The 22,554-nt window shown below is 44.6% G+C and overlaps 1 protein-coding gene across 1 annotated transcript in view; it reads right to left on the reverse strand.

The window, feature by feature from the left end:
* Nucleotides 1–530: 530 nt before the first annotated feature.
* The window catches only part of LOC115459125 (glycerol kinase-like), a gene marked incomplete at its 3' end in the record, with an annotated part of 62,055 nt that continues 40,031 nt past the window's right edge, over nucleotides 531–22,554 (reverse strand). The window contains exons 3-5 of the mRNA XM_030188996.1: nucleotides 4,509–4,615; nucleotides 2,193–2,270; nucleotides 531–610 (exon numbers count right to left, since the gene is read on the reverse strand). Of these exons, the coding sequence (XP_030044856.1) occupies nucleotides 531–610; nucleotides 2,193–2,270; nucleotides 4,509–4,615 (265 nt within the window). The remainder of the gene's footprint in view (nucleotides 611–2,192; nucleotides 2,271–4,508; nucleotides 4,616–22,554) is intronic.

Here is a 22,554-nt window from a genome sequence, read left to right on the forward strand (position 1 = left end):
ATACAGACTGTAATACAGCCCAGGTTATTTATGTAATAATTTGCCCTTGTAAAAAATGGCACATAGGGCAAACAAGAAATAAGATCAAACACAGGACTGCGGAACAGCACACACAAGAGGGAAGCACCTTTGGTCTCACAATGGGAACAGCTTAGGCCCTTGTAAAAAATGGTACATAGGGCAAACAAGAAATAAGATCAAACACAGGACTGCGGAACAGCAGACACAAGAGGGAAGTACCTTTGGTCTCACACTGGGAACAGCTTAGGCCCTTTCCTTTCCGAGCACACTACCAGAACCCTCATCCACACTCTTATCTCTCGCTTAGACTATTGCAAGGACGTTTTTGAAAATTGTTCTTCATGTATATTTGGATAAGATTCTTTCATTCTGGCTGAAAATAATTAAACAAATACGATATACTTTCATACATAATGTGTGGTTGAAGAGGTTCCCAAAAGAAAATGGAAGGAAAAACAAGTATACACTGAGGTACTCCAAATATCAAGTGATGCTGAAATGTTCTTTACCTTAAAAACATTTTTGTTCTTTCCTGGAATTTGTTTCAGAAGCCTCTCAATAGTAGACTGTGTTCTCAGGTCAAGCCATACTGCAACACAAAAATCAAAATACTGTCACAAAAAGGGATTTTTATTTTTTCATTCTGTTTTTGCATAGTATTCAAAATGTCAACAACCTAAATAAAGATTTCAATGATGGATAGTCACAAAACAGCCTTCCACGGATGTGGCAGAGAAACATTATTCAAGAAAGCCCAGAACAAGTGCAAAGGATCCTTAGTTATAAAGGAAGATCAACTTGGATACCAAATAGGTTCTGCAGTATGAAAGTTAAAAAGAGAAAATGAACAAATGAATAAATGAGACAATTTTCCAGTCATAACCTGTTATCTTCTAGTTTCTTGATACTGAAAATGAAGCATAAGATCTTACTTATGAAGGATTTGTCAAAAAACATTTTCTTATATACCACCTGCAAACCTGAAAGCTATCAAAGTGGTAAATGATAAAGGGGATGGAACGACTTCCCTATGAGGAAAGGCTAAAGCGGCTAGGGCTCTTCAGCTTGGAGAAAAGGCGGCTGAGGGGAGATATGATAGAAGTCTATAAAATAATGAGTGGAGTGGAACGGGTAGATGCGAAGCGTCTGTTCACGCTTTCCAAATATACTAGGACTAGGGGGCATGCAATGAAGCTACAATGTAGTAAATTTAAAACGAATCGGAGAAACGTTTTCTTCACTCAACGTGTAATTAAACTCTGGAATTTGTTGCCAGAGAATGTGGTAAAGGCGGTTAGCTTAGCGGAGTTTTAAAAAGGTTTGGACGGCTTCCTAAAGGAAAAGTCCATAGACCGTTATTAAATGGACTTGGGGAAAATCCACTATTTCTGGGATGAGCAGTATAGAATGTTTTGTACTTTTTTGGGATCTTGCCAGGTATTTGTGACCTGGATTGGCCACTGTTGGAAACAGGATGCTGGGCTCGATGGACCTTTGGTCTTTCCCAGTATGGAAATAATTTACAGTAAATACTGAGATGTCAAATTTTAAATACTACCCAAAAGTTGGTTTCTAATACAGGTAATGTTGACTTGAACAGTCTTTTAGTGCCGTATCCTTTTTTAACTGAGTATTTTAATTGAAACTCAATCTTCTTTTAAACATTTTGTTTGTCAACATGCAATGACATCACAGATGACATCAGAAAGTAAGTAATTACGTTAAGTTGGAAACTGAGATTTGTTGCAGCAGTTTGTAAAAATTAAAAATCACTTAAATGGGCCGAGGGATTCCTTTGTAATTTGGCATCAGTGAAGTAAATTGATGTCACTTTGTGCATGTACAATTTTAATGAATTCAGTGCAGGTTCGAGGTTGTTATTACAAAATATTTAGGGGGCTCAATTTTTTGTGGACACACTCTATATATGATCAGAAGTGCTGTCTAACACTGAAGACAGCTCTGGAATATGACCCACATTTATTTATTGATGAGCAATTCTGCTTTTCTTAGATAAAGACCCCTATGGAATAACAATTTGAAGAATTTCTTAAGGTTTAAAGTACTATTAAAATTTCAGATGGTTTTTATTATACAGTATTCCTGCTCTCTAATGTGAAATGCAGTGACACTAAGCTCCTAAGTTCAAGCAGTTTTGTTACAATACTTACCAATGGCATTATAGAGGGGTTCTCCAGTTGTCTTATCCCAGACTACAGTTGTTTCTCTCTGATTACTGACACCAATAGCTTTAATGGAAAAAAATGAAATTTGAAGAAAACAAAAGCATATGCAAAGTGTTACATATATAAAGGGAATTCTAATCCTACAGGGGGCATGGGGTGGGGAATGGGGATAAGAGCCCACACCTCAGCTCTCTAAAAAGTTATCAGGAGACATCAATATAAACAAAATGTTCTTAAGCAGCCAACACCCTCACAGGTTATAATAATTATGACCCAACTTAGCAAACCAGGTCAGTTAAAATTCTGACCTGGCAAAAGCAGCACAACTAAGCAAAGCCTTAAGCCCTGCACAGTCTTCAAGGCTTTTAGCTAGCTGGAGGATTTTTTTTTTAACTCAGTAAAACCTTATTTCACTTACGTGATCTAGTTGTATGCAGAAAGGCATATAATTTTTGTTTAAAAAAAACAAACAAACTCTACAAGCAGTCTATGCTATAGATCCCGAGATATTTTGGGGACCTTACAGTTTCTTCTGGTTCCTTTGAGCTTCCAATTCAATAGTAATCAAGTCATGGATTGGAACCATAAGCCTTTATTCACAGCTACTGGACTATTTTTCCATTGTTTTACATCACATTTAGTATATTCACTGCAGTGATAATCCTTGACCAGGGACCACAAGAACATAAGCGTTGTCATACTGGTACAGACCGAAGGTCCATCGAGCCCAGCATCCTGTTTTCAACAGTGGCCCATTCCAGGTTACAAGTACCTAGCAAGATCCCAAAACAGTACAATACGTTTTATGCTGCCTATCCTAGAAATAAGCAGTGGATGTTCCCCAAGTCCATCTTAATAATGGCTTATGGACTTATCTTTTAGGAAGCTATCCAAACGTTTCTTAAACCCTGCTGACTGCTTTTACCACATTCTCTGACAACAACTTTTAGAGTTTAATTACACATTGATTGAAGAAATATTTTCTCTCATTTGTTTTAAATTTATTACTTTGTAGCTTCATTGCGTGCCCCCTACTCCTAGTATGTTTGGAAAGAGTAAACAAGCAATTCACGTCTACCCTTTCCTCTATCATACCTCCCCTCAGCGGACTTTTCTCTAAGCTGAAGAGCCATAGCCACTTTATCCTTTCCTGATAGGGAAGTCATCCCATCCTTTATCATTTTCGTTGCCCTTCTCTGTACCTTTTCTAATTCCACATATCTTTTTTGAGATACAGTGACCAGAATTACACACAGTATTTGAGGTGCGATTGCACCATGGAGCAATACAAAGGCATTGTAACATCCTCACTTTTATTTCCCATTCCTTTCCTAATAATACTTAACATTCTATTTGCTTTCTTAGCCACCCCTGCACACTGAGCAGGGGGATTCATATCATCAACGATGACACCTAGATCACTTTCCTGGTGACTCCCAATATGGAACCTTGCATCATCAGGACTCCATTCCACAGCCCTACATCATGGCAACAACTATGATTTCCCCCCCTAGGCAGCATCCCCAGCTGACCCAGGAGTGGAAGGACCCACCTTGGGGATTAAACCAAGAGACCTGCACATCGTAGTATAGAGTGCTTACCACCTAAGCAACTGGGCCAACCTGATCACCAGCATACCTAATGCTGAGTAAGTCTCAAAAACAGTAGGGAACAACAGTAAAGTAAGGTATTTTATATTTTTAGATGGAGAAAATACTCAAATAGACATTCAGAACAGCTGCTAGCAAACTAAAGGGCCCTTATACTAAAAGTTACTGTGCACCAACAGAATTCTTAACATTTAGTATGTGCTAATTCCATTAACATATGCTAAGCTTTAGTAAAAGGGCCCCTAAGATCTCATAAAGGTACTGTTATTTAAAAGAATACTTAATAGAAAAGGACCTTACTGGGAACCTGGGTTATCAAAAAAATTATTTTAACTTACATATTTATATTCCATTCTTTCACTGAGCATACAGAATGGATTACAAAATGTATAAATCCTAGAGACAGCGGGGTATGCATTAAAAATGTCCAAACCAAAGAAAAACATTTTTTATTTCTTTGTTAATAAAGTTATTTTGTTTTATGTGCAAATTCCTTTAGTTAATTTATTTCAATGTATTAATTATGTCAAAGAAACTCTGCTCCAAGAAATGTACAAATTCACAAAAATAGAAGTGAAAATATAATTTAAAATTAGATAAAAAGGAGACGTTTTCTATACAACCCTAAAGTATAATACACCATTCCTAAAAAGGAAGGTAGAGAATTATAAAACTCCGTGTGCTTTAATACCTTTTATGTTGGTAATGTCAACATTCAGTTGGGTCAGCTTCTCACATGTCTTCTCCACACATTCATAGACTGACTGTAAAATCTCCTTTGGGTCTTGCTCCACCCATCTTCAACCCCCGGAAGAAAATTTAACAAAGCAAAAACATAAAAAAGTATAGTCAGCTATTTACTTGTTTTATTGTTTACACCATAAACCATCATCTGGGAACAAATTGTATAAAGATTTATAGCTATTTAACTGGCTAACAGCCATCATTATTCAGACAAATGGCATATTCAATGGCTGTCACCTCAGCACTATCACAGTGTGGGGCAGTGCATGAGTGCAAGTGGCAATATTCAAACCACTATCCAGATAATTACCTAGGTAAAAGGTAAGGCTCAGGACAGAGAAATTTATCCAGTCAGCATCTGTTTAGCAGTTTGAATATTGCTGCTCTATCTGGATATTCAGCACTTCTCAGTATCTGGACAGCAGCACAGAAGACCTGTTTTATGTAGTCACTGCAACTGGCATCTTAAAACACTGACGGACCCTTTTACAAAGGCACGCTGAAAAATGGCCTGCGGTAGTGTAAACGCATGTTTTGGGTGCGCGCAGAATCATTTTTCAACGCACCTGTAAAACATGCCTTTTTAAAAATTTTTTGCCAATATTGGACGTGCAGCAAAATGAAAATTGCCGTGTGTCCATTTTGGGTCTGAGACCTTACCGCCAGCCATTGACCTAGCGCTAAGGTCTCACGTGGTAACTGGGCTGTAATGGTCTACGTGCGTAAAATGCTGATTACCGCCCGTGTGCCAGAGAATACAAATATTTTCCTGCACGCGTAGTGGATGCGCATCAAAAATGAAATTACCACAAAGGGCACGGGCAGTAACTCAAAAGTGACATGTGTTGGGTTGATGTAGGTGCCTACGTGGCTTAGTAAAAGGGCCCCTGAGTGTGACAGCTGAGTACTGACTTGATAGTATTTATAGGATAGACTATTTTTAGGATACACAAGAAAATTAATACAACTAAATTCAAGTTATAATCAGTGCTCTGGCAGTACTATTTTTCTCCCATGTAGGGGATCTGGGCTCAGTTCTCAAAGCCACTTTTTATTGTTTAGGCCAAATGAGGATACTGCACAGACAGTGTTCACAGCTAGAAGATGAAGGTAATTCCAAGAAAGATACATAGAGTGTACAACAGCAGCACTTACTATGCAGACTCAAAGGTGTCGACAATGCTATCTAGAAAGGCACCCATTTTTAATTGGTGTGCAGCAAGAACCTGGGAGGTATGTCGCGAGGTCGGTGCACACAGTAGAATTTTTTGTCCATTTTTTAAAATCAAAGATTGCAGCATGATCTTGTTTCCCTCCCCTCCCACTGTGAGTCCAACACTTTCCCTTCGTCGTCCCCCTCCCCCAACCCATCGTGCTCCCCCCTGGTGCATCAAACTTACTACTTCACCTCTTTTGCCAGTAGCAGCAGCTGTAACTAAGCCAATTAGGCACCTTTCCTCTCGCACCTCCTGCTCCTCAGACACAATTTTCTGTCTATATGAGGGAAGGACATAGTACAGGAAAGGTACTAGGTCTGTCCACTTACAGCTGCTGCTGTCAGCAAAAAAGGTAAAGGAGAAATTATGTCTTCCGGGATAATTTTCTTTTCTTATTTAGTCAGTGACACCGCTCTGCACAAATGGGTGTTGCTCTTCCTACCAGCAGGTGGAGGTAGAGAAAACTGAATTCTGCCAGTGAACAATCCAGTATACGCCTGCCAAAGCAGCAGAAGGTCCCTTTTTAACATACCCATGCCCCATCAATCACTGCAACTGCAATGATAACCAGATTTAGAAAACACCAGAGTGGCACTCACTACCCTTCAGGATATACCAGAACATAGCCCCAGTCCTCTGTGAAGGACAGATACAAGTCCCAGCAAAACAATGCCTGCAGCTTGGAGATTCTATAAGCAGAGATGATAGCTACCAGAAACACAGCCTTGACAGCATGGTTCATGGTGGAAACCGAGTGAAGCAGCTCAAATGGAGACTCAGACAGTGCCCAGAGTATGAGATTGAGCTCCCACAAAGGGAAGGAAGGATGTAGCAGAGGGTGCAGATGAAACCAAGCCACCTCTCTATGCAAAGTCAGAGATACCCTCCACCTTCCTAAGAAAACTGGCCAGAGGAACCACTTGAACCCTCAGGGAGCTCAGAGCCAGCCCCTGAACCATGCCTAGTTGTAGACCCCCCCCCACCCCACACACACAAAAAAAAAAACCTCTTCCCAATGGCCAAATCATAAGCCAGAAGGAATCTGGAGGATCCTTCATGAGGAGCTGCTGGAGAACCGCATACCAATGCCTGCTAGGCTAGTCCGGCGCTATCAGCAGGACCAGATGAGGATGATGTACAATCCTACGCAAGAGATGGCCTATCAGAGGGAAAACAAAGAGGCTCTGCCTTTGAACCGATCCTGGATGCCATCGTCAAACCGTGGAGGGCCCCAGCAATCCAGAATGAGCTGGAAGGCCTGGTGCCCCAACGTCCATCTTCCTGGATCCAGGAGAGAGCAACTGAACATCTGCCTGGCCCTTGTACTGGTCCACAATGTGAACCGCTGAAAGAGCCTGCAGATGGGTCTCCGCTCACTGATAGAGATACACAGCCTCTAGAACCACTGCCTGACTTCTGGCACCGTCCTGCTTGTTTACGTACGCAACTACGATTGCGGTGTCTGACGTTACTCTGACCGCTTTCCCCTCAAGGAGTTGCAAAAACTCATGCAGAGCTAGGTGGACCACCCAAACTCCAGGCGATTGACGAACTAGGACATCCTCCCCCAACCCAGAGAATGAGCTCTCCCACAGAGAAGACTTGCATCCATGGTGACCAGAACCCACTGCAGAGGATCCAGAGGAACCCCTCTCAGCAGGTGAGCTGGACTGTCCTAACCAGGCTAGACTGAGCCTCACCTTGGGCAGCAGAAGCAGATGACAATGGAAGTCTTGCAAGGGCCAGTGCTCATCGGGACAACAGGACCCGTTGTTGAGGGTGCACATAAGCCCTTTCCCAAGGCACCACCTCCAGCCATGGAGCCCAAGAGCTGCAAGTAATCCCAAACTGGGCTCCAGGAGATCACACAACCAGTGCAACTGCGCCCAGAGTTTCTCTGCCCACTTCTCTTGAAGAAAAAACCTCTCTCTGGCCGTGCCAAAGTGGATCCCGATATACTCCAGGGACTGAGACAAGACCAGGGCCAGATGGTTCTTGGGTCAGTTCATTACCCAGCCCAGGCATTCCAGGAGGAAAATGACCTGCAAGGTAGCCAAACTGGCCTTTGAGGCAAAGTCATCCTGAACCAGCCAGTCATCCGGGTGGGGATAAACCAGAACACCCTGAAACGGCAGGTAAACAGCCACCACACTCCCATACTACTACTACTACTTAACATTTCTAAAGCGCTACTAGGGTTACGCAGCGCTGTACAATTTAACATAGAGGGACAGTCCCTGCTCAAAGAGCTTACAATCTAAAAGACAAGTGAACGATCAGTCCGATAGGGGCAGTCAAATTGGGGCCATCTGGATTTGCTAAACGGTAGGAGTTAGGTGCTGAACGCAGCATTGAAGAGGTGGGCTTTAAGCAAAGACTTGAAGATGGGCAGGGAGGGGGCTTGGCGTAAGGGCTCAGGAAGGTTGTTCCAAGCATAGGGTAAGGCGAGGCAGAATGAGCGGAGCCTGGAGTTGGCAGTGGGGGAGAAGGGTACTGAGAGGAGGGATTTGTCCTGTGAACGGAGGTTTCGAGCGGGAACATAAGGGAAGATGAGGGTAGAAAGGTAGTGAGGGGCAGCAGACTGAGTGCATTTGTAGGTAAGAAGGAGAAGCTTGAATTGAATGCGGTATCTGATTGGAAGCCAGTGAAGTGACCTGAGGAGAGGGGTGATATGAGTATATCGGTTCTGGCGGAATATAAGACCTGCAGCAGAGTTCTGAACAGATTGAAGGGGGGATAGATGGCTAAGTGGGAGGCCGGTGAGGAGTAAGTTGCAGTAGTCAAGGCGAGAGGTAATGAGAGCATGGACGAGAGTTCGGGTGGTGAGTTCAGAGAGGAAAGGGTGAATTTTGCTGATGTTAAAGAGGAAGAAGCGGCACGTCTTGGCTATCTGCTGGATATGCGCAGAGGAGAGGGAGGAGTCAAAGATGACTCCGAGGTTGCGGGCAGATGAGACGGGGAGGATGAGGGTGTTATCAACTGAGATAGAAAGTGGAGGATGAGGAGACATGGGTTTTGGTGGAAAGACGAGGAGCTCAGTCTTGGACATGTTCAGTTTCAGGTGGCGGTTGGACATCCAGGCAGCAATGTCGGATAAGCAGGCTGATACCTTAGCCTGGGACTCTGCGGTGATGTCTGGTGTAGAGAGATATAGCTGGGTGTCATCAGCATAGAGATGATACTGGAAACCATGAGATGAGATCAGGGAGCCCAGGGAAGAGGTGTAGATTGAGAAGAGAAGGGGTCCAAGGACAGATCCCTGGGGAACACCAACAGATAGGGGGATGGGAGTGGAGGAAGATCCATGAGAATGAACTCTGAAGGTGCAGTGGGAGAGATAGGAGGAGAACCAGGAGAGGACAGAGCCCTGGAACCCAAATGAGGACAGTGTGGCAAGAAGTAAGTCATGATTGACAGTGTCAAAAGCGGCGGATAGATCGAGGAGGATGAGGATGGAGTAGTGACCTCTGGATTTGGCAAGGAATAGGTCGTTACAGACTTTAGAGACATCACCTTGGAAAAAGCCCAGCCAAAGGGCAAGGCATGAAACTGAAAGTGCTGTCCCACCCAGGGCCGGTCTTAGGGCGAGGCGACCGCATAGGGCCTCGCGCTCAAGGGGGCCCCGCACGGCGCGCCTCCGCCCTCGACCGCCCGAGTTCCAGTCCCCCTCCCTCTGAATTTTAAAAGTTAGCTCGTCGGGTTACAGGCAGCGGCAGGAGTGAAAAGCATGCGAGCTGCTCGGCGCTTCAGGAGCCTTCTCTCTCTCAGCTGTGGTCCCGCCCTCGTGGAAACAGGAAATGAGGGTGGGACCAGAGCTGAGAGAGAGAAAGGAAGGCTCCTGAAGCGCCGAGCAGCTCGCACGCTTTTCACTCCTGCCTCTGCCTGTAACCCGACGAGGTAACTTTTAAAATTTAGAGGAAGGGGGACTGGAGCTCGGAGGGAGGCCTCGGAAGGAGGGGGGCCTTGGAGCTGGGAGGGAGGCCGGCCTTGGAGCTGGGAAGGAGGGAGGGAGAGAGGCCAGCCTTGAAGCTGGGAAGGGGGGTCTTGGAGCTGGGAAGGAGGGAGGAGCCCTGGAGCTTGGAGGGGGGCCGGGCCCTGGAGCTCGGAGAGGATGGGGGATGATCTGCAATAGGGAAGTGGAGGTAGGTCTTCATGAAGTCCAGTACTTCCCCAGCCATACCAAGACAATGAACGAGTGAAGCATTTCCATCCGGAAGCGCTGGACTTGCAGACAAGCAGCCAGCCCCTTGAGGTCCAGGATGTGGTGAAAGGAACTGCTCTGCTTAGGGACCATTTTATTTATTTGTTACATTTGTATCCCACATTTTCCCACCTATTTGCAGGCTCAATGTGGCTTACATTGTACCGTAGAGGCGTTCGCCATCTCCGGTAGATAGACAAATACAAAGAGTTTTTGTGGTCGAGTAAGGTTCATGTGTTATAGACACAATTGGGGAATCATAGAGAGGAAGAGTTATGCAGAGTCTATAACAAGCTTTGGTTTCGTTGTGTTGCAGGGTTTAGGCACTTAAGTTGGGTCGATAGGGTATGCCTTTTTGAAAAGGTTGGTTTTTAGTGATTTCCGGAAGTTTAGATGGTGGTACGTTGTTTTCACGGCTTTTGGTAGTGCATTCCACAGTTGTGTGCTAATCTCCCCTTACGTTCCTACCCGTAACCTCCGCTCCCAAGACAAATCCCTCCTTTCAGTACCCTTCTCCACCACCGCCAACTCCAGGCTCCGCCCTTTCTGCCTCGCCTCACCCCATGCTTGGAATAAACTCCCTGAGCCCATACGCCAGGCCCCCTCCCTGCCCATCTTCAAATCCTTACTCAAAGCCCACCTCCTTCGGCACCTAACCACTTTACCTCTATTCAGGAAATCTAGACTGCCCCAACTTGACATTTCATCCTTTAGATTGTAAGCTCCTTAGAGCAGGGACTGTCCTTCTTTGTTAAACTGTACAGCGCTGCGTAACCCTAGTAGCGCTCTAGAAATGTTAAGTAGTAGTAGTAGTAGTAGTGTGCTTATGTAGGAGAAGCTGGATGCATAAGTTGATTTGTATTTGAGTCCTTTGCAGCTTGGGTAGTGGAGATTTAGGTATGTTTGTGTGGTTCCGATTGTGTTTCTTGTTGGTAGGTCTATGAGGTCTGTCATGTATCCCAGGCCTTCGCCATAGATAATTTTATGGACCAGGGTGCAGATTTTTGAAAGACCAGGGTGCAGATTTTGAAAGACCAGGGTGCAGATTTTGAAAGCAATACGTTCTTTGATTGGTAGTCAGTGTAGTTTTTCTCGGAGGGGTTTGGCGCTTTCGAATCTGGTTTTTCCAAATATAAGCCTGGCTGCTGTGTTTTGAGCGGTCTGAAGTTTCTTTGTGAGTTGTTCTTTGCATCCCGCGTAAATTCCATTGCAGTAGTCTACATGGCTTAGTACCATTGATTGTATCAGGCTGCGAAATGTTTCCCTCGGGAAGAATGGTTTCACGCGTTTGAGTTTCCACATTGAGTGGAACATTTTCTTAGTTGTGGAGTTAACTTGGCTCTCAAGTGTAAGGTTACGGTCGATAGTAAAGCCAAGGATTTTCAGGCTGTCTGAGATAGGGAGGGTGTAGTCTGGGGTGTTTATATTTGTGGGTTTGCTCGTATTGTGTCGGGATGAGAGGATGAGACAGTGTGTTTTTTCTGTATTGAGTTTTAGTTGAAATGCATTTGCCCATGAGTCCATGATGTTTAGACTGAGCTTGATTTCATTGGTGATTTCTGTCAGGTCATGTTTGTAAGGTATGTATATTGTGTGACGTCGTCTGCATAGATGAATGGGTTGAAGCCTTGGTTGGATAAGGACTTAGCTAGTAGTGTCATCATTAGGTTGAAGAGGATTGGTGATAGTGGTGATCCTTGAGGTACTCCGCAGTCGGCTTTCCACAGTGATGATATGTTTGAATTTGATTTCACTTGGTATGTTCTAGTGGTTAGGAAACCCTTGATCCAACTAAATATGTTTCCACTAATACTGAAGTAATCTAGGAGTATTAGTAGTATATTATGATTTACCATGTCGAATGCATGTTGCTATTTCCTGCTTGAATTTGGCCAGGAGAGTAATGAGTACTGTTTCAGTGCTATGGAGGGGGCGAAATCCTGATTGTGATTCATGTAGGATTGAGAATTTGTTTATGTAATCATCGAGTTGTTTGGTTACCATGCTTTCCATCAGTTTGACTGCTAGTGGGATAGATGCTACCGGGTGGTAATTGGTGAGTTTACTTGTCTTTTTCTTGGTGTCTTTTGGAATTGGGGAGAGTAGGATGTTACCATTTTCCTTAGGGAAGAGACCTTGCTGGAGCAAGTAGTTTAGGTGGGATGTGAGGTCTGATATGAAGCGGTCGGGGGCGGATTTTATTAGGTAGATGGGGCACATATCCAATTTGCACTGAGTGTTGGAGAACTTGTTAATCGCATGGGTAACTGTTTCGGTGGTGAGGGGGGGGGGGGGGGGGGCGATGTTTGTCCACATTTGGTCCGCTGGGTATTCTCCAGGGAAATAGATGGAGTATATGTCCAGGCCGTGCTCCAATGGTGGAACAGGTTCCACTGTTCCTATAATCGCAGAAATTTTGACCTAAGGTAATGCAGACTCACTCATTGCGGAAGAGTTTGCCTCTAACCGAAAATGAAGGGCCCAGCGCACCATCATTGGGCAGGCTGAGTGGCTGCGGTCCTATCTGAGGGCCCGGTTCACTTGGGGCCTCGAAAGGACCCCCTGCTTGAGGGATCAAATGAAAGTTATTGTTTTAGAGACAGAGGCAATGTTTTCTCGACTGGATAAACGAAGTTTAAAAGTGTTTTGGATTTGGGTTTTGCACATATGTATCGTTCTGGATACAGCAAACGCCCGATGCAGGCAATACATGCCAAAACACGGCTGTTGGGTCATTTGTATGAATGGGGCACATATGTAAGCATCATCCATCAGGTGTGTCCTGGCTGAAAAAAAAAAAAAAAAGATAGAGAAGCAATGCTAAAAGGGATTGTAGACTGGCAAAGAATTGCTAAAGTAGCTAGGCTTAGTGGCAGGGTACAAACATGGTGAAGCGGGTGGGGAATGCCCAAGTGTTTATAAATCAAGTCTTGGTGCTAATTATATTTTCACTGAGCTAAACAAGTAGCTAGGTCATGATTAAACCTTTAAAAGCTCAAACACCATACGGTAAAATTATGCCTTACCTGATAATTTTCTTTTAGCCACAGCAGATGAATCCAGGAACTGGTGGGTTAAGTCCGCCTACCAGTAGGTGGAGATAGAGATAAACAAACTGAAAACAGTGATGCCCGATGGCCAGCCCCTTTCTCACTTAGTATATATCATTTGTAAGCAGTAACCAAGGCAAAAAGAAGAACATCAAGTAGAACCATCCTCACTATGAAAAACAGAGAACCAAATAACAAAACTCGAAACAGATTTCTCTTGCCATATGAATTGAAATCCACACAGTGTTCCCTTGTCTGTCTGAATTCTGTAAAAGAGAGCACAGAGCGAAAAGACCACAATACGCTCGGGGGAAAAAACGCATAAAGTCGGCTGAGTTAGGGAGGGATCTTGGATTCATCTGCTGTGGCTAAAGGAAAGAAAATTATCAGGTAAGGCATAATTTTACCTTCCTTGTCACCAGCAGCAGATGAATCCAGGAACTGGTGGGATGTACCAAAGCAATCCTTAAGTAGGACGGGAAGCCAATGCACCCCTAGCCAACACCTCCACCCCGAAACGCGCATCTTCTCGAGCCGCTACATCCAATCTGTAATGCTTCACATAAGTATGACGGGACGCCCAAGTAACTGCGCGACAGATCTCATCCAGAGATAACACAGACGTCTCCGCCTAAGAGGTCGCCTGCGCCCGAGTCGAATGGGCTCTCAAATCCATCGGAGGCTGCCGGACATGTAAGATGTATGCCGACACAATGGCCTCCATAATCCACCGAGCAATGGAAGCCTTGGAGGCCGCTTCCCCTCTCTTCGGCCCAACAAAAAAGGGCAAAAAGATGATCAGAGCGATGAAATTCGTTAGAAACTTGCAGATACCTGGAGAGCACCCTCCGAACATCCAAAAAGCGAAGGAACACAAATTCATCCTGATAATCTTCTCTTCAAAATGAAGGAAGATAAAGAGACTGAGGTGAAAAACTGAGACCACCTTAGGCAAAAACGACGGCACCATTCTAATAGAGACACCAGCCTCAGAAAACTGCAAGAAATGATCTCTGCAAGACAAGGCTTGAATTTTCTGATATCCGCCGAGGCAAAGTAATGGCCACCAAAAACACAGTTTTAAGTGTAAAATCCTTTTCCGAGATCTTGTTTAGGGGCTCGAATGGAGGAGCCTGCAGAGAACGAAGTACGAGGTTCAGATGCCAAGAAGCCCCTTTGCTACCTTGGAGGAGAGAGGTCTCCTAGAAGGAAAGTATCACCCTGGTGAAGTAGGAAGTACTCCTGTAGCCAGGACCTTCCCACCAGGAGATGTACTATCCTCTCGCACCAAGGATATGTCTCCAACTGCTACCCAGGAGGGAAGAGTTAGGACAGCTGTTGTAGTTGGTGATTCGATCATTAGGCATATAGATAGCTGGGTGACTGGTAGACGTGAGGATCGCCTGGTCACTTGCCTGCCTGGTGCGAAGGTGGCGAACCTCACGCTTCACCTAGATAGGATTTTAGATAGTGCTGGGGAGGAGCCGGCTGTCTTGGTACATGTGGGTACCAATGGCATAGGAAAATGTCGGAGAGAGGTTCTGGAAGCTAAATTTAGGCTCTTAGGTAGAAAGCTGAAATCCAGAACAGCTAGGGTAAGATTTGCTGAAGTGCTACCCATTTCACGTGAAGGGCCCAAGAGACAGGCAGAGCTCCAGAGTCTTAATGCGTAGATGAGACGATGGTGCAGGGAACAGAGTTTTAGATTTGTCAGAAACTGGGCAACATTCTGGGGAAGAGGGAGCCTATTCTGAAAGGATGGGCTCCACCTTAACCAGGGTGGGACCAGGCTGCTGGCATCGGCATTTAAAAAGGAGATACAGCAGCTTTTAAACTAGAAACTTGGGAAAGGCCGACAATCGCTCAAAAGCACATAGTTTGGGATAAGTTATCTTTCAAAGATATCACCAAAACAGGGAAGATAGGGTATCCTGATAGTGAGGTTGCAAAAGAAACCGTAGTAGATCACATGTTCTTAAATAAAAATAAAAATCAGACAAAAGATTGCAAATTAATACTGTCAAGTACTGAGCATGATGTAAACAGGAACAAACAACATTGTCTGAAATGTCTATATGAGAATTCCAGGAGCCTAACCATCTTCTTCTCCTCTCCAAAGAGCAAGCATTCCCCTACAAGGCAAGCTTTACTACTACTACTAATATATATTCCGGAATATATATTTAGCATTTCTATAGCGCTACAAGGCGTACGCAGCGCTGCACAAACTTAGAAGAAAGACAGTCCCTGCTCAAAGAGATTACAATCTAATAGACAAAAAATAAAGTAATCAAATCAATTAATGTGTACAGGAAGGAGGAGAGGAGGGTAGGTGAAGGCGAGTGGTTACAAGTCAAAAGCAATGTTAAAGAGGTGAGCTTTCAGTCTAGATTTAAAGGTGGCCAAGGATGGGGCAAGACATAGGGGCTCAGGAAGTTTATTCCAGGCGTAGGGTGCAGCGAGACAGAAGGCGCAAAGTCTGGAGTTGGCAGTAGTGGAGAAGGGAACAGATAAGAAGGATTTATCCATGGAGCGGAGAAGCTTATTGGAGAAAGCATTCACAGCCCAATAGCGCAACCAAAGCCATCTCTAGCCCACCACGGTGGAGACCACTGAGCAAGAGCAGATACTCACCAGATCATACAAAACATCGGACAGAAACTTCGGCCCCAATTCCTCACAGGCCAACTCTGGAGACTCCGGCAGTTGCTACAGTCAATGCAATATGGTTCTTCCCATGTACCTGCCACAAATGGTGGACTGTATGCCTGCAACTGTCACGCCCCTCACCTATTCTCTGTAGTCTCCATCAGCATTCCATGCCAAGAAGAATCTGTTTAGTTCCTGGAAACATAGCACTTCCTTTTATAGCCCTGTAAGAGGGTGCTGGCTGATGTAATCACTTCGGGTTGGCTAGGTAGCATCAACTTGGCTGGGCCCAAGGGCTCACCTCAAGTCGTGACAGATTGCAGAGTCCAAAAGCTGAAAGAGTTTCATTTACTCTCCAGGTTTGACCATCGGGTCATTTTGCGGCTTCTCTGGTTGAAGAAACATGTATTGATTGGTGCTGTGGGAACATTCTAGCTTGGGGTCCAAACTGTTCTCAGTCTTGCTTAATATGTCTGTTCAATCTCAGCTAGCCCTGCCCAAGATGGATTATCTCCAGGGCAAGCCTTCCATCTTGGAATCCCAACCCAACCTGGACCCTGCAAAGATTCTTGCTATCTCTCAGCTCACTGTACCTCCAGAGAGAACTCTGGATCCCAAGCGGTCAAGGAAGTGGACCTTGCACAGAAACACGCAACTTCAAGTCTACAGGACATTCAGGATATTTTAGGTGTTAGAAGAAAAAGGAGGAAAATATATGGAAACCTACTATCAGTGTTCATGTCCCTGCACTTATAAGAAATTGTAATCACTATTATTCCCTCAAACTGTAGGAGTATTTACCTGCAATCTCACCTTTGCTGGTCTGGGGCTTATACAAGCCTGAACCATTCTGTTATAAAACAATATGGATACTACAGCCTGTGGCCTGAATACATCTATAACCATCAGAAACCAGCTTTTCTAAAAAGGAAAACTACTGCTGGGCATACCAAGATGACTTCATCCAAGAACATATTTGTTGCAAACTAGCCCAGTTAACTCCTGGGAAGAATGGAGGAGACACACAGATGGTTCCAGGAGAACGGGATCCGTCAGGGAGGTTTGCATACCATCTGATAACAGGTTCTTTGCTATAACAAAGGCCTCTCTTCATGACCATGAATCTGGCAGGACATTATTACATCTTCTGTGATTGGTATCGTCTGACCCATGGATGTTGGACTGAAGAAGGAGAACAGAAGGAAGGAGGGAACTGCAGACCTTGTAACAAACTGACAAGGTTAATTCAGCTACAATGCACGACATTACCCGACTGTGCTATCTGTATCCAGAGTACAGACCTCGGACTTTATTCCTGGACTGAGAGACTCGTTGAGGCTTCAGCTTGAGTCTCAGAGGAGGAATCCACTTCTTTACCATTGGAAGTCTGCCACAGACAGCAAGGTGAGATAACCAGATACACTACCTATTAGTCAGGGGATAGTTCATTCTCAGCTTTTTGTCTGTGACAGATTGGTTGTCAGGATTGGTGGTCTGTGAATTTAGCTGCTAACAGTATTTTGCATAACACATATTAGTTGTGTAAGTTTTCATAATCATCAGTATATCAGTTTTGTAATTAGTTTGTGATCACTCATTTAGATAGTCTGTTTGGATTATCATATACCTTTATATATATTTTAGTGATAATCTATTTTTGGTAACTAAGCTATTTTTGTAAACTGCTTTGCAATTTGCCACATATATACAACTATTATTTTTCTATTCTTAATAAATAATATATATTCCATCTGTGGCATTGTTCCTTTCATTAGTACAGCTAGCTAGCCTAAGGGCCAATAAGAGGTACACGCATCCCCTAGAAACGAATCCAGAATAATTGCTATTTAGTAGTGTTCTGTCAGCTAAGTACCTCGGAATATATATATATTAGGAGCTTGTCCTCCTGAATATACCCCTACAAAACCGAAACCCACGGGTCTGGGGAGGGAGCTTTAGGGAGGGGGTACTGTCACACTCCTCACCTGTTCTCTGTGGTCTCCAGTAGCATCCCATGACAAGACAACTATTTACCTCCTGGAAACCTAGCACTTCCTTGGTTGATGTCTTCACTTCCTGTCTGGTAGTATATAAGGAAGTCTCTGACTCCCTGCCAGTGTGCCTTTGCAACACATCTCCTAGAGTTGTCTAGTGTGTGTTGCAGCCCTGTTCCAGTTTGTCTCCTGTTTCTGTCTGTGTCTTGCTCTAGCCCCGCTCCTACTCTGTATTTCAGCCTTGTTCCTGCCCTGCTTCCTTCCTTGCTCCAGCCTTGTCTTCAGTCCAGTTTTGCCCAGGTGTCTCACCTACTGTCAGTAGGAGCCTAACCAGCCCTTGGGTTGGCTGGATAGCGTCAATTCAGCTTCAGCCCAAGGGATCACCCTGAGTCGTGACAGCAGTACCTAAGGAAAAACCCATCTTGAACTGCTGCTCCACCTTCTCATACATCTCCTTCAGATCTGAGCCCCGCTGCAAAGGCATGGCTGCCTTCTTGATAACCACCGTGATGAGGGTGTCTAGTTTAGGGTACTTCCAGTACCTATTCGCCTCCTCTGGCACAAAAATGATATATCCCCCGGGGTCTCTCACTCCTCTAAAATATGGGACAGCATCTTATGGAGCAGAAATTGCTTCATGGGCCCCTGACACACCCTCCACTATAGGGCCCCCTTTTTTTTCCAAAGCACCACAATCATATCCTGGCCTTAAAAGGCATTCTTGGAAGCTTCACTGTGTAGCGGATCACAGAGCTAGCTCTGTAAATGTTCCCACCATTGCTCCCCGAGGTGGAAGGGAGCAAGTAGGAGAGAGGAGCTCTGACATGCATGTTACATCACCTTCTGAAATATCAACTCAGTACAGATTTAGACTTAGGCAGGCTCTGACATGCATAAGCGAGATATACAGTCTTCATGAAGTTTCTCATTCTCTAACAGAAAAGAGAGAGATAAAGGACCCAGCATCTTTTGTTTTTTTTTAACCTGAAGCACTAATAAAAATAAAAGTTAAAGAAATAGGTTCCTAAAAGTGAATAGTGCCAAGTCTTATGTTCCATACACTGCAAAGGCCACAGGAACTTCTCCAGCCTTGTTTTTGGGTGCTAAAACTCCTCCTTGATGGCCTGAAGAGAAAGAAACCAGCAGGGGGGACTCAGACCCCTCTGAGGCTTCAAGAAGTACATCCCCACTGAGGCCTACGTTGGGTAAATCTCTCTTATCTGTACCCTTCTCCTCCACTACTAGCTCCAGACTCCGTTCCTTTTATCTTGATGCACCATATGCCTGGAATAGTCTTCCTCATCAAGCTCCATATCTGGCCGTCTTCAAATCCAGGCTAAAAGCCCACATTTTTGATGCTGTAACTCATAAGCACATAAGCACTGCCATACTGGGAAAAGACCAAGGGTCCATCAAGCCCAGCATCCTGTCTCCGACAGCGGCCAATCCAGGCTTCAAGAACCTGACAAAACCCATTAAAAAAAAAAAAAAACATATATATATATATATATATATTTTAATTTTTAATAATGTTCAATGGACTTTTCCCTCAGGAATCTGTCCAAACCCCCTTTAAACTCTGTAAAGGCCAGCTGCTGTCACTACATTTTCCGGCAACAAGTTCCAGAGTCCAACTACACGCTGAGTAAAGAAAAACTTTCCCCTATTTGTTTTAAATCTACCATATTCTAGCTTCATCTTGTATCCCCTGGTTCTATTGTTGTTTGAAAGTGTAAACAAACACTTCACATCTGTCCGCTCTACTCCACTCATTATCTTGTAGACTTCTATCGTATCACCCCCTCAGCCGCCTTTTCTCCAAGCTGAAGAGCCCTAACCTTCTCAGCCTTTCCTCATAGGGAAGTCGTTCCATCCCTTTTATCATTTTCGTCGCCCTTCTCTGCACCTTCTCCAATTCCTTTATATCTTTTTTGAGATGCAGCAACCAGAATTGGACACAATATTCGAGGTGCGGTCGCACCACAGAGCGATACAACGACATTATAATATCCTCGTGTTTGTTTTCCATCCCTTTCCTAATAATACCCAACATTCTGTGCGCTCTCTTAGCCGCCGCAGCACATTGAGCAAAAGTCTTCAACGTCTTATCCACTATTCACTTGTTCAGTGCCAGTGTTTCCCACCTTAGTAATTCCCTTATCTCTTATTTGTCCTGTTTAGACTGTAAGATCTGTCGAGCAGGGACTGTCTCTTCTTATTCAAGTGTACAGCGTACATCTAGTAGTGCTATAGAAATGATAAGTAGTAGTAGTAGGCCTGCATCCAGAAATGCACCCTGGAAATTACCTCATGTGCTGTCTGAGCTGGAGGGAAAAACAGATGCTTTGGCCTAGGCACTCTAAACAAAACACTGCAGAGTTCTTTTGTCTTGAGGTGAGGAAACAAATTTCCCATCCACTTACTTAAACCCTTTTCATGGGAAGGAAAACAGTAGTGATGAACTCTGAGATCATGCAGCCAAGCCTGCTGGTTCACAAAGGCCTGCAGGACCTTCCAAGGCTGACTGCAGCTAGGGCCCTAGCAATCTTGCTTCCCCCCATCTGGCTCCACAAGGTGTGCTATGGTTTTGTTTTGTTTTTTTACCAGATTTATGCAGCAGCCTCTTTTTTCTAAGTAGCATTATGTCCTTACAAAGGGGGGGGGGGGGGGGGGGGGGGGGCTGGAAGTGCAGGGGAGCCTTGGGGGAAGCACCTCAAAGGAGTGCAAGGGCAGAGGGGGGATGGGGACCTACACTCCCTGTGGGAGGGCCCCTCAGGGATCAGCCATATGTGTCACCAAGTGCTCACCATCAGGCAATGACGTGGGGCAGTGCAGCAACGCACAACACTCAACCAGGACTGGACTCTGGATCCAGGAACCGGACAGACGGCCATTAGGCTCAACCAAGCTGTACAGCACTGGCCTGCAGTGCTGGGAGCTAGGCAAGGGCCCAGGAGCACCAGCCTGAACAACCCACCATCTGCTGTGAGGCAGAGAAATATTGTCAGTACCAGCCCTCCTTATACTAGTGATGTCACTGGAAAAGATCAGTTTCTCTGACAGAACACCATACATTGGATAAATACCACATCACAGGTCTACTACTTCTCATGTGGAGTACCTCAAGGATCCATCCTAGCTCTGATACTCTAATATCTTTACTCCCCCCTTCAAACCCTTATCCAATCTTGGCCCAACACCATTTGTATAAACTGATGACATTCAGATTATGGTCAGCCTACATAGTAATGACTTAGCAGAATATCATCCCTCAACCAGAACTTGTCCAAAATAAATGACTGGTTACAAATTCAAACTAAATCCAGGTAAATCAGGAGGATTAGTCATAGAACACAGAGACTGACCCACCCTTATCACCCCTATCTTCTTACCAGGAATACCTATAATCTTCGCATCTTCTACAAAAGTTTTAGGCAAATCATAGATACCACCATGAGCTTTCAGGCCCAAATATCTAACACCATTAAAGTCCGTTTCTACAGACCTAAGCAAATGTATTCCATACAATATCTCTAATAAATCAGTCCTTCGGCTACTTACCCACTCATTTGTTATAACACATCTAGACTACTGTAATTCTATTACATGACACCTGTGTCCAGGATATCAGTCATCTCCAAATCATACAAAATTCAGCGGTAAAGATATCACAGGATCTAAGAAATATGATCATGTCACTTCCCTCCTATGAGAGGATCATTGGCTGCCAGTAAAGATGCATATAATTTTTAATTTTGCTGTCTTTGCGCTTCTTGGTGGACAGTTTTGGGCAATGCGGCTCTAGATTTGCCACTTGTCTTTCCCATTTCTATATATTGACATATTTCTTTTCTGCTTTATGACAGCTATTATATTGTAAACCACTCTGAATAAACTTTGATGGGCGGAATACCAAGTGCCATCAAACTTGAAACACAAAACTACTTCCACCTGCCGGAAGGAAGGGATAACACTCGTTCAGGATGGTATAGCCCTAATGCTAAGGAAGCAAAAATTTGTAACATTTGTTCTGCAAATATTTCTTCCATGCCCAGGGCACCTCCTCCCTCGGCTTGATTCTTCTCCCCACATACACAGACTTACCCATCCCAGTATCAACTCTGAAGCTCCCACACCACCCAGATTCTCTCTCTCAGTTTTCTCCTCCTTCTCCCCATCCCCTGGCACAAGGCTTTACCCAGTTTTTTTTCCACAGCTTTTTCTCATCCCCAGTTCTCTCTCCCCAGCCACAAACCCTTCAGTTCCACTGTCCACCTCTACTCATACTGGATCTCTTCCATTCCCCAAGCTCTATACCACTGCATTCACATTCTCTCCTCTTGCTTAACCTCTCACCACCACTTCAGCTGGCTCATGCTCTCCCCCTTTGGCCCAGATTCCACAGTACTCTCCCAGGCTTAAAACGTGTTTTGTTTTTCCTCCCAGCCCAGAACCTACAGTTTTCTCCTTCCTTCCTCCAGTACTTTCCTTCTTTATTTGGGTAGAAGTTACTCTGCTTTACCTGCACAGGTCCTGTCTGTGCAGTTCATCCACATGTCACAGGTGCAGCCTCCTGCTGATGTGCTGTACTGTCCTCACACTGATCCTGGCTGTCCAGCTCTTCTTGCTCCTGCAAGTTATGATGGCAGCCTCCTTTCAGTATCACATGTCTGCACATAAGGAGAATTCTGCACTACACAGAATTCCCCCCAGGAGTAAGAAATGTATTGGACTTTGGGAGGGGGGAGGAGAAGAGGCAGGCTCCAGAAAAAGGAGGACAGATTGAGCCAGTCTGGGTTTTACTTCTGTTGAATGCAATGGAAGTAAAACCTGGACTGGCTCAATCTGTCCTCTTTTTTCTGGAGCCATATGGTAACCGTAC

The sequence above is a fragment of the Microcaecilia unicolor genome, unplaced genomic scaffold, assembly GCF_901765095.1.
Source record: "Microcaecilia unicolor unplaced genomic scaffold, aMicUni1.1, whole genome shotgun sequence".
Taxonomy (NCBI): Eukaryota; Metazoa; Chordata; class Amphibia; order Gymnophiona; family Siphonopidae; genus Microcaecilia; species Microcaecilia unicolor.